Source organism: Melopsittacus undulatus (assembly GCF_012275295.1).
Source record: "Melopsittacus undulatus isolate bMelUnd1 chromosome W unlocalized genomic scaffold, bMelUnd1.mat.Z SUPER_W_unloc_7, whole genome shotgun sequence".
NCBI classification, from domain to species: Eukaryota; Metazoa; Chordata; class Aves; order Psittaciformes; family Psittaculidae; genus Melopsittacus; species Melopsittacus undulatus.
In genome coordinates, this window is record NW_022993949.1 from 138,914 (window position 1) to 155,744 (window position 16,831).

The 16,831-nt window shown below is 39.2% G+C and overlaps 1 protein-coding gene across 4 annotated transcripts in view; it reads left to right on the top strand.

Moving 5' to 3' along the window:
• Positions 1-711: 711 nt before the first annotated feature.
• LOC117438305 (cytoplasmic dynein 1 light intermediate chain 2-like) overlaps positions 712-16,831 on the top strand; it is a 47,588-nt gene continuing 31,468 nt past the window's right edge. For 3 of the 4 annotated variants that reach the window (XM_034073850.1, XM_034073854.1, XM_034073853.1), the window contains exons 1-10: positions 733-908; positions 1,623-1,696; positions 2,239-2,355; positions 7,831-8,061; positions 12,368-12,534; positions 12,860-12,953; positions 13,493-13,628; positions 13,959-14,070; positions 15,742-15,801; positions 16,501-16,542. In XM_034073850.1, coding sequence (XP_033929741.1) covers positions 784-908; positions 1,623-1,696; positions 2,239-2,355; positions 7,831-8,061; positions 12,368-12,534; positions 12,860-12,953; positions 13,493-13,628; positions 13,959-14,070; positions 15,742-15,801; positions 16,501-16,542 — 1,158 coding nt within the window. In that variant the 5' untranslated portion in view covers positions 733-783. The other variant, XM_034073851.1, reaches the window with a different exon arrangement.

The following is a 16,831-nucleotide window of genomic DNA, read 5'->3' on the forward strand; positions in this document are numbered from 1 at the left end:
TTTTGGTTTTGTTACTGTAAACTCATATAGTTATATCCACATAACCACACCTATGATTTGCAAAAGCCAATACATTTATGTGTTTATCACAATGCCGTTGGCCTTCTTAGCTGCCTGGGCACAAGCTTGCTCATGTTCAACCACCTGCCAGTCAGCACCTCTAGATCCTTTTCTACCAAGCAGCTTTCCAGCCTCTCTTCCCCAAGCCTGTAGTGTTGCATGGGGTTGTTGTGGCTCAAATGCAGGACCCGGCACCTTTTCTGGTGTTTCAGCTAGTCTTGTCATGCAAGTTGCTGAAAACAGCATTGTTAAAAAATTATTGTGTAATCCAGAAGGGAAGAGTCATAGTCTAAAGTGAGCAAAACCCTGTTGTGTGTATTTGTGCGAGTTAATCTTTTTCTCTCTTTTTGAGTGTCTGTACAATCTTGATATTTATTTTCTTGCATGAAATGCTTTGAAATCCACACATAACGGGCATCATGAAAATATAATTGCATAAGAATAATGTCATTTTTAGGTGGCTTGAGCGATCCAGCACAACAGGCTGCAGGGAGCAGTAAAGCACGCTCCTCCCCAGCACCAGCGTGCGCTGCCGGCTGTAGTCGGCCCCACCCCTTCCCCGCCGCTGCAGGCACAGCCCAGTGCGCTACCCGGGCTGCCTGTGCTCTGCCTGACAGGAAATCAAGCATATCCGCCGGGGGTGGGAAGTGACGACAGCTTTCAGCGGTGCGTTGTCGCTGGAGGGTGGGATAGAGGGGAGTTGGGTGTTTGCGGGTCTGCGTGATGTCACTCTTTGTGGCTGCAGTTGGCAAGATGGTGCCAGTGCTCGTGGAGAAGAAGTTGGTGGGTCCGGATGGGCTTGGCGGTGCTGAGCTCTCCAGCGAGGAGCAGGAGGAGCAGAACCTCTGGTGAATGCCCGCGGGGGGAGGTATCCGGGGCCGTCACCACTCCGGCGGTGGAGTTGCTCGCGGGCGTCACGGCGGGGTTTCTCTGGGCTGCCTCAGCCCCCGTCCCGCCCGACTGGGTAGGAGGTCTGGGGGCGCCGGCTGCGGGCCGCGTTTGGGCCCTGCTGACAGTAGCTGCGCAGCAGCTGCCCACGGCGGAAGTCGGCCTCGGCGCCAGGGCCGGTGAGGAATGCTGCTCTTCCCGGTTCTGGAGGGAACTCTCCACCTGCGGGAATAAAGCATAATCTCTGCTAGGGTGGGGAAAGCACGCGTGCGGAGTGCCTGAGGTGTGGATCTGCGGGATAGGTTCCACAAGACTCGCTCTCTCGTGTTCCTGTGTGTAAAATACAGTAATGAATTGTGGGAGGAGTTAGTTATCAGTTGGAAAGTAATGTTTTGCAGTTTTGTGGCCTTTTGCAACCAGAGAAAAACGTTACTACATGCATTTTAGAAGCTAAAAGCTTTCTTTAAATAGGTGGCTTACTTTTGGTCTTTTAAAATGAACTGAAATCTCAAACTGTAACATCTTTTCCAGTTTGTAAATAGTTTGAATGTAACTGGATTGGTCTGTGTGGTTCTGATAAGCTCATCAGTGCTGTCAAATGGGCAGTTGTGTGGATTGTGTTTGTTTGTGCATGTGTATGTATCAGCCTAGCAACAGTGATGCTGTTTTTCTAGGTCCTCAATACTGAGAGAAGTTTCTACCCGGTCAAGATCTAAGTTGCCATCAGGCAAGAATATTCTCGTTTTTGGTAAGTAATACATGCGAGCAGGTTGGGGGTTGTTTTTTTGTAGAAACAAAGGTGTTTAAAGTAGTGATATGAACAAACTGACATCTCAGTTTATTAAAATTAGGTTATGCAATACAATCTATGCTATTATTGTCTTCAGACTGATAGATCTACTTTCTTTTTGGCTTGCACTGTGACATTTATAACATTCAGTTTGCATTCCATTTGTTTAAATATATGTAATAATGGCTTTGAACTGACAGAGGGTAGGTTTAGATTAGATATTAGGAAGAAGCTCTTCCCTGTGAGGATGGTGAGGCACTGGCACAGGTTGCCTAGAAAATCTGTGGCTGCCCTATCCCTGACAGTGTTCAAGGCCAGACCATTTTGTGATAATAGAGAATAATTGGGTGCTTCATTCTTATTGTTGTGGTATAAGCTATTGGATTCAGCTGGAGTACTTGAAAGAAAATAACAAGTATGGTCTGAAAATGTACAAGGATGCTTCTGGTTACTTAATGATTTGAAATTTTTTTTTTTCCTCTGTAAAAACTTACTGAAAGGTGATGATGGCTCAGGTAAAACCACACTTATGACCAAAATACAGGGAGCAGAGCATGGCAAGAAAGGGAGAGGGCTGGAATACTTGTATCTAAATATTCATGATGAAGACAGAGATGGTAAGTTCTTTTTATATGCAATCTCTTTACTGTAATTATGTAACTGATATGCTTTTTTTAATAACTGTGTTTTCATCAGTGTACTTTGGGTTGCACCCAAGTAGCTGGTTCCAGCATTGCTCTGTATCTTTTAGAAGCTGTATCAGTTTCTTAAAAGTAAAATGTGTTTTGTCTTCAGTGTACATTTTCCTCTTGCCCTTCTTACAGCTTGACCTGTTGTCCTGGGTTCAGCAGTAGTAGTCATTTTTTCTCCTTCTTGGTAGCTGGTGCAGGGCTGTGTTTTGACATTTGGGCTGGGAACGGTCGCTGATAGCAAGTATGTTTTGAGTTACTGCTCGGGTGTTTGGTTTGTCCAAGGACTTTGAGCCTCGTGCTCTGCCAGGGAGGAGGGGAGGCCAGAAGGAAGGACAGACAGGACACCTGACCCAGGCTAGCCAAAGAGGTATTCCATACCATAGCATGTCATACCCAGGATGTAACCGGGAGTTAGCCGGAAGGGCTAGGACTTTGGGGGTTGGAGGAGGTATCGGTCGGTGCTCGGTCGGGCAGGGTGGGGTGAGTTATGGGTCGGTGGCTGGTGGGGTGTCATATTCTCTTCACTTGTTATTTCCTTTATCATTATTATTATTAGTATTAGTGGCAGTAGTGATTTGTGTTATACCTTAGTTATTAAACTGTTCTTATCTCAACCTGTGGGAGCTACATTCTTTAGATTCTCCTTCCCAACTCTCTGGGAGTTGGGGGAGCAAAGGGGGGGGGAGTGAGTGCACAAGCTGTGCAGCTTGGTTTTAAACCACGACACCTGTGTATGAGGGAAAAATATACTTGAGCAGCTCTCAGGATCCATTTACTTTTAGGGTAGATACATTTGCTGATGTTGGCTTACTAGCATATAGTCATTTGGTATGGCTACTTGATAACTGAAGTAATTGATATATCCATAAGAATTTAATTTTCTTTATGGATTTCTGGGTGTGGAGTTTTGTTTCCTTGTAGGGGCTGTGAGCAGAATTTTGGTTAACTATAACTGAGATGTTTTGTTAGAGTTGAATGGGTGAAGAACAGTACTTAAAGTCAAAATTAGTATTTCCTTTTCTCAAATTGAAGCTTGTATCTTTGCCCCTTGCTTTTGTGCTTGTTGCTGTTGATGATTGCTCTTGTCTACTATATGGGAGAGGTGTGACAACAAGAGACTGTCTAAAAGCAGGTCTGATGATCAGAATACCTTTATTGTTAGGAGGATTAGGGACAGGAAGAGATGGGGGGAGCGAATTCCTTGCTCATAAATTTGCCTCTGTTTGTCTCATTTTGGGCAAATGGCTACAACCAATTTTGTGCTAGCTTCTGTCTTTAAAAATGGCGAATGACAGTCTTGTTTATGACTTCCCTCTGAGCTTTCAGTTCAGAAGAGGGAAGCAATGATGGCAGTTCTTCCCTGTTCCTGAAAACACATCAACTAGGAAGATCTTATAGTGGTATTCTGGAAATGGAAATGTACTGAAGGCTTGCAGGAGTGATTAAGTACCATATGTGACTGGTTGTTATGGAGGTTGGTCCTGTGCTCACATGGTAGTAAACTGCCTTTGGATACTAAGTTAGGCACAATGAAAGGATGAGTACATTGCCTGTGTCTTCAGTGGCCACCTAATCTTGCAGTTCCTAAAAATATCTTGTGCTGTAACTTTAAGTGCTGAGCCATTCTTGGCTTCTTGAGGTTCTTGGCGTAAGTACTTTCTCACCATGTGCAAGCTTCTTTAATACTGCAAAATACTTCAGGGGAAAAACCCACTATGATTAGAAGTGTTAAGGCAGCCTGTGACATCAGGCTTCTTGAAACATCAAAGGAGATGGTATTATAAACAGAAAAATGTTTGGTATGCTATTTTTCCTGGTGCAATCAAACCTCACGTATGTCCCTTCTTTGGAAACATTTTGGGGCTATTCCTGAGTATCTGGAGGTGATGAGTATTTTAAGCCTGTCATAAGAACTCAGGCATCACTAGCAGGGGAATAAAAAAGAAGACATTTTTGACTACCAGACTCAGATGGAGAATTCAGGTCTTCATGCATCCCTTTAATGGATGTGTTAGGATCTAATAATACATTAATTTCTGTTTCATTCTTGTCATCAGCAAACAAAATAAATAGGAAAGTGTGTCAGGACCTCCCAGCAGGCAATGACAGCACTCTTCCTTCTCTGGGACAGGTTTGGGTTTGTTTCTTTAAACTCTTTGTTCAGATACATGTTTGGAAACAAAACCTGTAGAACTGACCCACAATTCTTGGAAGCCACAAAGAAACTCGGGATAGGCATTCAGGAGCTTACTATCACATGTTCATTTTTGAGGATATCTGCTTGTCATTATACTCCAACCTGTTCAAGACCAGCAAACTAAAGGATTTCCAGGGGTGTCAAATTTATACTGATAACTGAAACTCTGTAGTGGGGTGAGATATTTCCAGCTTCTTTCCCAGGAGCTAGAAGATTTCTTTGTTCTCTTTGCCTTTTTCTTGTTCATTTCAGAAGGGTTTATTCTGTCCAGGAGAAATGTTTTGTTCATAGTGCTGAGTCATTATCTACCTCCTACCTCCCTTTGGAAATGTTGAGGAAAATCTTCTATATTGTTTCTTATCCTCCCCCTGCTTCCTTTTCAAAAGATAATTGAATCTGTCTCATCCTACATTTTAAGTGGAAGTACTCTAGATTGCTAGGTGTGTATCTTGGTTTACGGTTACTTTTGTCTTTTCCCCTAATGATTAGATCAGTGGTTACATTTTGTTTTGGTTTTGCTTGTTTTGTGTTGTTGGTTTTTTGTTTGTTTTTTGTTTATTTTTTTGTGTTGCCTTTTTGTTATTATTTGTTTCTTTTGTTTGTTTTGTTTTTAGGAAACTTAAATGCAAGGAAAGCACCTCTTTTATGAAGGACACTTGTGGCTAATACAGGTGCACACTGATGTTTTAGCTTTCTCTATTTTCTGCTTGTTTCTTGACAGTGGCTGATACCTAGCTTGGATGGCAAGATATACATCACCACTGTTTTGGTAACTAACTGGTTCAGTTCTGTTAGGTGTTTGTTCAGTGTAATGTGCAGTAGTTCCTTAGGTCTCAGGATAACTTAGAATAAGTCCACTACTGAATCTCTATTTGAAAAATCTCCTTAGGATACTATCTTAAATTCTGCCTAGGGTGAGACATTTGTTCAAGTTGAGGTTTGGGGATGCCTGAGAAGCAGTTCTGAGAGATGATTCTCCTAGATCACTAGCCCCAGGCACGATAACCTTGGAGCATATGGCTTCCTCTCCTTACGTGACACCATAGTTCATCTAGAGGAAAACACAGTAAAGTTAACTGGGAATGTTAAACAACTGTGCAGCTCAGGCCCAAGAGTCCTGTTAATGGATTTTCTCAGTGAATGTGGCTAGTTTTAATTTTTTGTTTTGTCTTTGTGATGAGCAGATGTTTTGTATGTATGCTGGTAAGTCTGCTTTTGAGAGCTGAGAATCTTAATTTGTAGGAGGTAGAAGAGAGGCCCTGCATAATTTTCTGAAAGGATATGTGTTTCTAGAGTAGCTTTTAGAGTCTCATGTAGAGTAGTTAAAGTGAGGATGTACAGCAGGACAGTGAGACAAACATTGACTGGTTTTGCGGCATTACTATGTGGGTTAGCTGGCAATTCTAACCACTGCAGAGAACTTTGGGTTGAACTGCCTCAGATTACAGATGCAGTACAGCTGTCCTGACTGTGCCAAATGTGCCAGTGAAGTAGAGCCATTCTGTTGTGTTCTTATTTGTAACAAAATCAAGTAGTCTTGTTTTTTTGCCTTGGGTTTGGACTGGCCTCAGTCATGTCATATGCATATTCCAGTTGAACTGGTTGTTCCAGGTTGAGCGAAGTGCTGCTGGTACACTGGTTTCTAATGGGAAAATTGTCTTTTTGTCAACATCTTTAAAGTAATTTTCTTGGAAATTATTTTTCCCTGTTGTGCTTCTCTGCACAGCTTAGACAAGGGTTGTCTAATTACCACTGATACCTTTTGAATAAATGCAGGAGTTGTTGCAGTTCACAGAATCAACCTTCTGCAGTAAAATTCATCAAAGCTGGAAATCTTTCATGGCTAAAGGGGTAATGAAATATTGACAGGGTTTAGAAATGTTGTTTTAGCAGCTATTGAAATAGTCTTTAATAGGTAGCACCTGCTTCTGTTTTGGTGTCTCCAGTCATAGCCACTGTGAAAGGTTCAGTTACTGTTTGCATCATATAACTAACTAGGCACTTGATGTGGTGCTGACAAAGTTGAATTTTGACATCAAGTCCTTGCCAAATTGTGAACAACCAGTACTGTATTTTTAAGATTTGGAGCACAGGGCAGAGAAATATAGTGAGGCAGAGTAATGCTGAAGCTCAGTAGCTGATTTGAAAATCTATGCTCTGCAGTGATTGGTTTGCAGAATTCACATATCAGAATTCATGTATCTTGTATTTAATACCTATGGAGACCCACTGTTACCTCTGGACAGCTGTAGTAGAATAAGGAATACTTTGGAAGAAGGACTAGGAAAAGTCTAGAAGATAGAAACAAATGGAGTTGTTCATTTTAAGGAGGAAGTTCTGAGGATAGTGTAATTTATTTATTTTATTCATTTGGGCAGAATTGGTTGTTCAGAAGACCTGATACATCATTCCTAATTGATGCTCCATTTTCAGTTTCTTCTATTCTTGCCAAAGTTCAGGTTTGGGGTAAAATTTTTCATGCCAGCTGTCTGTTCCAGCTGATTTTTCCCACCCCCTGCTTTGCATTTCTGCAAATAAATGTCCAGTTGCTATCAAAACACTGGGAGGGGGAGAAACACAAAAACTAAAATTTCAAATGGTTTGTCCAGTACTCATTCTGTAAGGAGCCTGCAAGTAGAGGCCAATGTGAATTAAGAGCAGGTAGCATAACTTTAAGGTTTGGTGCTAGAAGCCTAAGCTGCTTATTGCTTGTATCTTGTTTGCAGCTTATTTCTGTTGTGAGATGTCTTTAGTATGTTAAACCAGTTTACGTGTCTGAGGGACATCTAAGGTTTCCCTGCTGGACTCAGCTATAACCATAACTTTGGAACTTGGAGTTACATATGGCACATGTATTCTGGTTTCACCTGTAATATACATCTTTCAAATTCCGGAATGCTGTGCAGTGTCTAACAGCTGTCATGTCAGCTGTCCTTAGTAAAAGTTAAAGAACAGGTTTATTTTATTTTTTTTTCCCCCTAACAAAAAGATTCTGAACCAAGAAAAAAAAATCTGTTAAACGAAAGCATCTACTGAATAATGTAGGCATTTACACATGCACCTGTCTTAATAAACAGGCAAGATCTGCTGGTAGCTGGGTTTTGGCCTTCCTTTTAACACGAATGTACTCCTCTGTTCACTTGCAGACTAGCAAAGCAAAAAGTTGGCATCTGTTGAATTACATCTGTACCTTTCTCTTTCAGATCATACTCGCTGTAATGTTTGGATTCTAGATGGAGACTTATACCATAAAGGGCTACTGAAGTTTGCAGTTTCTGCAGAATCCCTGCAAGACACCATTGTAGTCTTTGTTGCAGATATGTCTAGACCTTGGACTGTTATGGAGTCTTTACAGAAATGGGCCAGTGTCTTGAAAGAACATATTGATAAGATGAAACTTCCTCCAGAAGAGATAAGAGACATGGAACGGAAGTGTAAGTCTTTGTGCATCCATACATTCTGTTTTTTGGTTTGTTGTTGGTTTTTTTGGGGGTGGGGTTGTTGTTGTTGTGGGTTTTTTGGGTTTTTTTAACTAGCTCTTTCAACTTTCTTTTGTAATGGTGAATTTCTTCAGATTAGTGTTTTGAGAATGGATTGGATAAGAATTACTTTGAAGTTGTGATTATAACTAATTCAGGTAGATTCTATTAGGCTTTAAAATAACTCTTCCAGTTTCATTGTGCTAACAAAACATCAGGTGAATTAATGGTCTAAATCTCTTGCAGTAATGAGATTTTGACAATTAGGTTTTTATAAAGGCCAATTAAAAAAACAAAACAAACAAAAACCCCCAAATCAACAACCTCCATACAGATTCATGCTTTTAAAAATAGTGACAAATTTCAGTAGTGAAGTGAGCTGTCTGCTTTTTTGTATCTAAGCCAGGTCCCATTCCCATACTGTATGTGTTTTCCAGTAGATATCTCTGCCTTTGTTTTTCACAAGGCTCAGACTGTGATCCTGGTACATCTAATTGTCTCTCACTACAGCCTCTCCTACCCTGTGACTTTAGGAATGTTGTATAAATCTTTCCTGGCATATTTGTGGCAGGAAAGAATCTGGCACTGGCCAGCAGTTGTCACTGCAGTATTTTTATTTCCTGCTGCTTCCTTTCTTTCCTAAAATAGTTTTGAATATTTCTTGAGAGTGTTTTTCTGTTTAGTTTCGTATTGAATTACTTCGAAATAAAGTCCTTAGCCATGTGGATTCCTCTTCAGCTGAAGTATAGATTCAGACTTATCCTTGCTGGTTGCTATTTTTGATCAGGGCTGGTGGCTGGCTGTACTGGAGTGTTACAACCTTGCAAATACTGTCTAGTAGCTTTCTTAGATTCACTTTAGGGAGCAGTGTAATCTGTTTGGTCTGTGAGCATTCAGATGTATTTGTGTAGCTGATATTCTCTGAATGTTATATTACTTTCCCGAAAGGCTTGCTATGTCCCCTACAGCGTGCTAGCTAGAGTTTAATCTTAATGACTAAAGCCACCTGGGTTTGATCACCAAGTTAGATAAAAAGGTAAAACCTGACAATTTTAAGAGGCAAAAGCATCCTTTTTTTTTTTTTTTCCTTCTCCTTTTGTGTGAGAGAGATTTTGGGGGAATGGGAGGTGGAAAGGCAGTCTCACAGTACAGCAGCTAACCTGATTTGCACTTTTCTGAGACACACCAAATTTTATGGCAATCCAAATAAATGCGGAGTGTTTTCAGCCTTCACTAAGAGTGTACTGTGTGAAGGAGCCAATTACTGCTATGGCAAAGCTTTACCACCGTATTTGGGCAACTTAGAAGACATTTCAGTAGTGTTGTCTTAGAGATTTCTAAATTAGTGTTGTAGAAATTCCTAGTTTCTTTTGTGCTTCGATAAGAGTTGAGGGGGAAAAAGAAAATTGGAGAGCTAATTCTCACTATTGCAGGACTCTGCTGCCATCTCATGGCTCAGCGGTGAACTTCGTTCCAATATCAGCATCCAGGTGAAACGTTGGCCTTAATGTCTTCACTCCCAAACTTCCATCTTGCTCCTTTTCTCAGTCACTGTGTAGGATACTTATGTCATCCGAGATATTTGTCTTCTGACTTCTTGCAGACTGTCCCTAAGGCCAGATCTGTGCTCAAACCTTCGGCTACCATAGCTTGTAATTCTTTTAACAGCGAGCTGTGCTAAAAGAAATTCCTATTGTAACTGTGGTTTTATTAGTGTAACTGCTTAGACAATATAAATCACACAGGACTGAAGAATGACTTGTGACTACAGTTCATCAGTAAAGCAACACCAGCAAAGTTTTCCTTGCTAAAATCCTGCTTCGTGCACTGTCTGAAATAAGCTGCCACTTAGAAAATGAAGAATCACTGTGTTGCAATAGTCTGGATATGAAAACCTTGGGATAATAAAGCATATGAAAGCAGGCAGTCAGAACAGAGAAACAGGCTTGCAGAGTAGAGAGATGTGCTAAATTCACTCCAGTAACTGCAGCATAACATCGCATGGATGCATGTTTCTTCAGCTCGCAGAAACGTGTTCCCTTAATATTTATTTCTAGATACAAGCTATGTCATGTGGACCAAGCTGAATGCCAGTGGTGCTTTCTGGTACCCACTTGTTCTTGTTGACCCTGGAGAAACATTTTTTGTCCCCCTAGCATACATTTAAAGTGCTGCTAGGTTGTTCTTTTTCTATTACTAAGATGTTATTGACAGTTTCCAGAAATCTTTTTGTTAGCTCACCATTCTCTATGGAATTGAACTTTGAACTGCTTGTCTTTGCTTTCAAGGGTTTTGTGGCCTTTCTCCACCCAGTCTTTTGTCTTGTGTTTGCTATTTGAGATACTGACTCTTGGCTTTATTGGGTGGATGATGCTAGGCTCCATCTGGTGTATGAACATGAGGAATATGAACTTTTGTGCTTAAAGAGCTTCCAGAATGGGAGGCAGGACACACATGTGGAAGCAACAGGCATCTCAAAAGAAATGGAATTATTCAGAGTATACCAAGAGCATTGTTTGTCTGCACTCATTCCTGTCACTGAGCCCCTCTGGAAATTCCTTGCTAAAAGCTTGGCTAGTGTGGGTTCAGATAAATAATGTTAGTTTAAATGTTCTAATTTAATTCAGACTCAATTATGATAAATCATTGTTTAAATAACAGACATTTACGTAAGTATTTCAGGGGAGATCTAAATTTTGCCTTCCCATTTATGACAGCAAAGCAGAAGACTAACAAGAATCAAGAAATGCAGAAAGGAAGTATACTGGTAAAATGGCTGTTATATTAATGTGTTCTGGAAGCTAAATACTTGAAACAACAGCATTTTTTTCTGAAAATTAAGTAGTGTCCCTTTCAAGCCAAATTAGTTTCAGGTTCTCTGCTTTTTTTTTTGTGTGTGTGTCAGTTCTTAAGCTAAAAGAAACTTACTTTGCCCTGTTGTCTGGGAATTATTTTCACAAGACTAAAACTTATGATCAGTAAAGATATTAAAAAAAATACAGCTGAAAGTTGCATGAATATGAAATGTAATAGAGTGTAAATATGGAAACTTGCATTCATTTGCTTTAAATGCAAAATTCTGAATAAAAGGCTTTTTTACCTAGATAAGCCACGAGTCTGCTAGATAAATCAGCACATTGTAGTGGAGGTGTGATTTTTATGGCACATCATCACTCAGTGATAATTTTTCAAATTTGCTTTCTGTGAGATAGTTCCTTCCCTGTCACATGGATGGATGTACTAAACAACGCCGTCTTTGTGACCATGGTGGTGACTGGGAGTTTTTTTTGGAGAGTTTTCCTTACTGTACATAAAGTCAGCCTGCTTCCACTGTTTCAAAAATAAAGACGCCTTCATGGGAGCAAATCATGGAGCTTTGCTTGCCTCTTTCCTGATGGCTGAGCAAGGAGGAGGCTTCATGTGGGGTTGTCATATGAGGGAAAGCCCTGGGCCTTCAGGAAGTGCTGTGCTGGGAGCAGACACATCCAGTAGGCAGATTGATCTGGTCTGTGGCTTTCTCTCTGAAAAAAGACATAAAGGCTACAAGTTGCAGCCCAGTTTTGATAAAGCATGTGTGGGGTCACAGTGTGCTTCAAAAATGGTGTTAATACCATTTCTTAGTCACTTTAATATCTGATAATATTCAATAGAGAATACTCATTGTTGCCATAAAATTAAAACATTGAAAATGTCGAAAGCATCTAATTTCCTCTGGACTTCACTGTAGTCTTTCAGAATATAACTGGGTCTTTTCAGATAATATTTAGAAGTGCTTGAGTCTGTATTTATGCAGTGCAATTTTGATATGCCTAGCATTGGACTCCTGCAACAGAAATGTAGAGTAATAGAAACTTGAGTTATAGTTTGTAACAGTAGATGTTTCAGCTTGGTGTTCTCTGGGTCCATTTACATTTTCACCATGCTTTCTTCCTAAACTAGGTACAAATTGCACTGAGTATAAGCTATGTTGCTAAACTACATTTCTGTTTTCAGCTTTCCAATAATGTTGAGGAATGTGCATTTGTGCATACTACAGCTCTTGCAGCTATAAATACACTTAATTTAGCTTGCTGTAAGTTTTGCTGGAGGAGAATTATTTTGTTTGAAGGGGCCACAGGACTTGAGCTTATGTTCTGTTGTCATGGAGTGCCTCATTATGAAAGGAAAAAAAAGTTGAGATTTCTAGTTAGCTATGGTTTAATTATGGTTTAAAAAGAACTAGCTTCTTTGTTGTGCCTGAAGAAGATCTCTTTCTTGATAGTTATGAAGGAGTTTCAAGAGTATGTAGAACCTGAAGAAGGCTACCAAGGATCACCGCAGAGAAGAGGCCCTTCTTCTGGCCAAGAAGATGAACATATTTCTTTGCCACTTGGAGAAAATGTGCTGACTCACAACCTTGGTATTCCTGTGCTGGTAGTTTGTACAAAAGTGAGTTTCTGGTTCTGTTTTCTACTACATAAAAGTTTCATTACTTTTCTTCTAGAAAGCATGCTTTATACAGATATGCAAAATGAATTTTGGTTTAATAGTAAAGGGATTTATTTTAAAAGTCAATTTTTAATTTTGCAAAAGGGTAATAACTTTATCAGTTATATGTTAATTACTTTCTCTTTTGAGTTATTGGTGGCATTTTAAAATCAAAGGCTCACAGTAAATGTGATGTGTATGTAATAATCAGGAAGATGTTTTAGGGTGTGCTGAAATTAAATAACTGGGTTTTCTGGTTTTAGTTTTTTCTCTTCCTTTCTGCCAGTGCGATGCAGTGAGTGTACTAGAGAAGGAGCATGATTACAGAGAAGAGCACTTCGACTTCATTCAGTCACACATTCGTAAATTCTGCTTACAGTGTATCCTTTCCTGCACTGAAGAGATTTGCTGTAATCTGGAAGCAAGAAAATATGTTTTAATGTTGAATTGCACATAAAGTTAATCTGAGAAGTTGCACTTCAAGATTGCTTGGTGTTTAGTTATTTACTATGTAGCATTTGTTGTTTTGAAGTTGTTGATGGATGGTTTTAAATTATACATGGATTTGGCACTTTTGTTCCTTTACGATTGATTTGTCCTGCATTGTATGAGGGTTTTTTCTTGGTTTTCCCCTCAGGACTTGCAGTTTCCATGTAAACCTGAGATCTTGGCTGTCTCCTAAGTTTTTGACTTTTTCAAATTTAAGTGCCTGGGAGAGCATGTAACTTTGTGTATGTCAAAGAGAAGTATCCTGTTATACCCCCTTCCTTTCCCTGAATGCTAAATGGCTTTAGCTATTGCCTTGAACTGCTTCTCAAAATTAGGTCTAGTCTTAATATCACCATTAGCTACTTTTCTGGAATTCTTACTATAATTTAAAAAATGTATCTTACATAATTTTCCTTAAATAAATAATCAGATGGGGCTGCCTTGATTTACACATCAGTTAAGGAGGAAAAGAACCTTGATCTGTTGTACAAGTACATTGTACATAAAACATATGGTTTTCAGTTTACCACACCTGCCTTAGTGGTAGAAAAAGATGCAGTTTTTATGTAAGTCAATTGTATTAGCAGCATGGTTTCAGATTGTTTGCTGTTAAGCACTATACTTCATATAACACATGTAAAAATAACTTGGTTTGTGTAATTCAAAAGCTTAGTATGCGAGTCTGAAACTCCAAGTTAAAAAAACAACTTAGTGCATATTACTTAGGTTACTTAGAATATACCATTCCAGCTTAGTATCTTTGGAATTTAGCTGAGAACTAGGACTGATCTGTAATAAAATTGCCTTACTGAGGTAGAGGGCAGTAAGTAAACGGTCTCTGCAGAAGTGGTTTTTTTTTTGTGACTGAAAAGATGAAGCTTTCCTTCCTTTTATAGACCTGCCGGTTGGGACAATGAAAATAAAATTGCCATTTTACACGAAAATTTTATGACGGTGAAACCAGAAGATGCATATGAGGACTTCATTGTAAAACCTCCCATAAGAAAGGTAAAAAAGGGTAAACTTTTCCCTCCACCCTGACAAATAAGTAAACTTTGCTTGAATGGCTGGTAATACCTATTAATGTTGAAGAACTCTGAATTAAATATAAAGGGGTTTTATATCCAAATGTGTGAAACATGAGGCTTTTGTTTTCCAGTTGTTTAAAATACTGCAAGCAAACACAGAAATGATTCACTTCAGTGAATGAAAGGCAGTCCAAAAATAACCATACACATGAACCTCTGAATGCATGGGGCAAAATCACCTTTTGAAAATGGAGAATACCTTTGTAGGAGTTCAGCAATTTACGTAGGACTTCAACAATCTACATATGTACACAAGTGGCATTGAGGTTACCATGTAAAGGCAAATCTTGTAAAACAAGACAGTCTGTCACTATTGCATTAAGATACTATTAATGACATTTCTCCATGTAAGGGAAGAGCAGTAAATGATCTGTATAAATTCTGTTTACCATTAACTTTGTGAGTGTAGGCACACAGGAGTAGGATATGTGTAAAATGAATAATATGAAAAATTGTAAATTAAATTGTTTTCTGGTTTCTATCAAAAAGCTTCTTTTACAACTTCTGTGCACACCTACTGTTTCTAGATCAAGCCCCAGTATTTAGAAAAGGGAAGAACTGTTTGAAGCTTTCATGGAAGGAAAAGGTTTAATCCTTTTTGTAACTCATGCACCTATAGGAAATATTCATTACCTAATAGCAGTGTTAGGGCTGATAAGAGCTAGCATAATGCTTTTGGGGGTGAGGGATTGAGTGTGGAGTTTTACAGAGTAAGATCATCTTGGGTCTTTGAAGAGATGCTGATGAGTTTAATACTTAAAGAGATGAATATGGCTACTTACCAAGTACTCATCTTTCTAGGAGAATACCCACAGGCTGGCATCAGTGTTAGTCTACTCCATTTACTTAAAATATTTTTTTAAATGATAACTTCTTTAATGTTACTATTTTTAAATGTGGAAAGAAGTTTGGGTTATGTTGTGGTTTAAGTCCAGCTGGCACCCCAGAACCATGCAGCTGCTCACTCCCCCCGCTCCCGGAGGGATGGAGAGGAGAATCGGAAGAATTTAACTCCCACGGGTTGAGATAAGAACAATGCAGTAACTAAGGTATACAAAGCTACTATTGCTACCACTGATAATAATAATGATAAGGGAAATAACAAGGAGAGAGGATACAATTGCTCACCACCCACCGACTAATACCCAGCCTGACCTGAGCAGTGATCTCGGCTTTCTGGGTAACTCCCCCCCAGTTTATATACTGGACATGATGTGCTGTGGTATGGAAAGCCCCTTTGGCTAGTTTGGGTCAGGTGTCCTGTCTCTGCTTCCTCCTAACTTCCCCTCCTCCCTGGCAGAGCATGTGACTGAGAAAGTCCTTGATAGGAGTAAACATTACTTAGCAACAACTAAAACCATTGGTGTTATCAGCGTTGTTCCCAGGCTGAAAGTCAAAAATGGCACTGTACCAGCTACTAAGGAGAAAAAGTGATTGCTACGCCTGAACCCAGGACTGTTTTGTTGTGGGGTTTTTTAATAGTATTTAAGACTTGCCTCTTTTTTTTTCTTCCCTTTTCATCACCAAACCATAAAACCAGTTACAGTAGTTTCAGTTTTTACCTCTAATAACAAGATATGTTGTTCCACAGTTAGTCCACGATAAAGAGCTGGCGGCTGAAGATGAACAAGTATTTCTTATGAAGCAACAGGTAAGAATGGATGAATGGAAATAAATCCTTACTAAATAACATTTCACTTTAAGCTCTCAATTGTTATTGCTTTTAGTTTTTCATTCCTCATTTGAATCACTAGATAGCCACTTTTCAGCTTTGTAAATTCAGATGTAATTATGAAATAAGACTTTTTTAAGAAATAAGGGTAGAAATATGGCTGTGTATCTTGGCAAGTTGAAAGGAAAATATGCTGTGAACAGAAATAATTTACATTTCAAAGGAGAAGAGTAAGAAGATAACTTTACATTTTGCAATACAGCTATATTTATCTGTAAAATATAAATACTTTTAAAACATTTTAGTGTTGTGGATTTCTTACAGCCAGACACTTGAAAGACTTTAACTTTAGTTAGGCTGTATCTTGCCATTTTCTTTGCTGCTCTGCTGCTTAAAAAGCTATTAATGCTTCTCTGTATGGTTGATTCTAAATGTCGTAGGGGTTACAGACTTGGGTGTCTGTGCTTCTGGTTTATAGTTCTGGGACAGCTGTGTAAGACAAAGGACTGAAGCTTATTTACTCATTTTAACTTCTGTTTTCTAGTGGTAAAGTCTGTAAGTATTTAGATATCAAAGATGAAGCCTGTAAATATCTGGAAAAAAAATGTCAAACATCACTGTATCTTATTCCTTTATATTTTATTAAATATATTTATTTTTAATATGTTGGTTTTGCAGTCATTCCTTGCCAAACAGCCAGCAACACCTACAAGAGCATCAGTAAGTAGATCTAAGAGAAGAGTAGGAGGTGTTCTCTTTCTTCCTAGGGAAGAGGGGAATGATTATAACCTGTAGAGGTTCATTTTGTAAATGAAAGTGTGTAATATATAACCTCCCCAAAATGGCAGGAAATAAAAGCAAAAAAGGTGGCAATATCTTAAAATGTTGCTTATAAATTACTTCATTCTATTTCACTGTGGAAATAGAAATATCTGATGATCACTGAACTGAAAATTTCCTACAGTGTTCCATCCTTTCTTCTAGTGGAGGAACATGCTGAAAATAACTG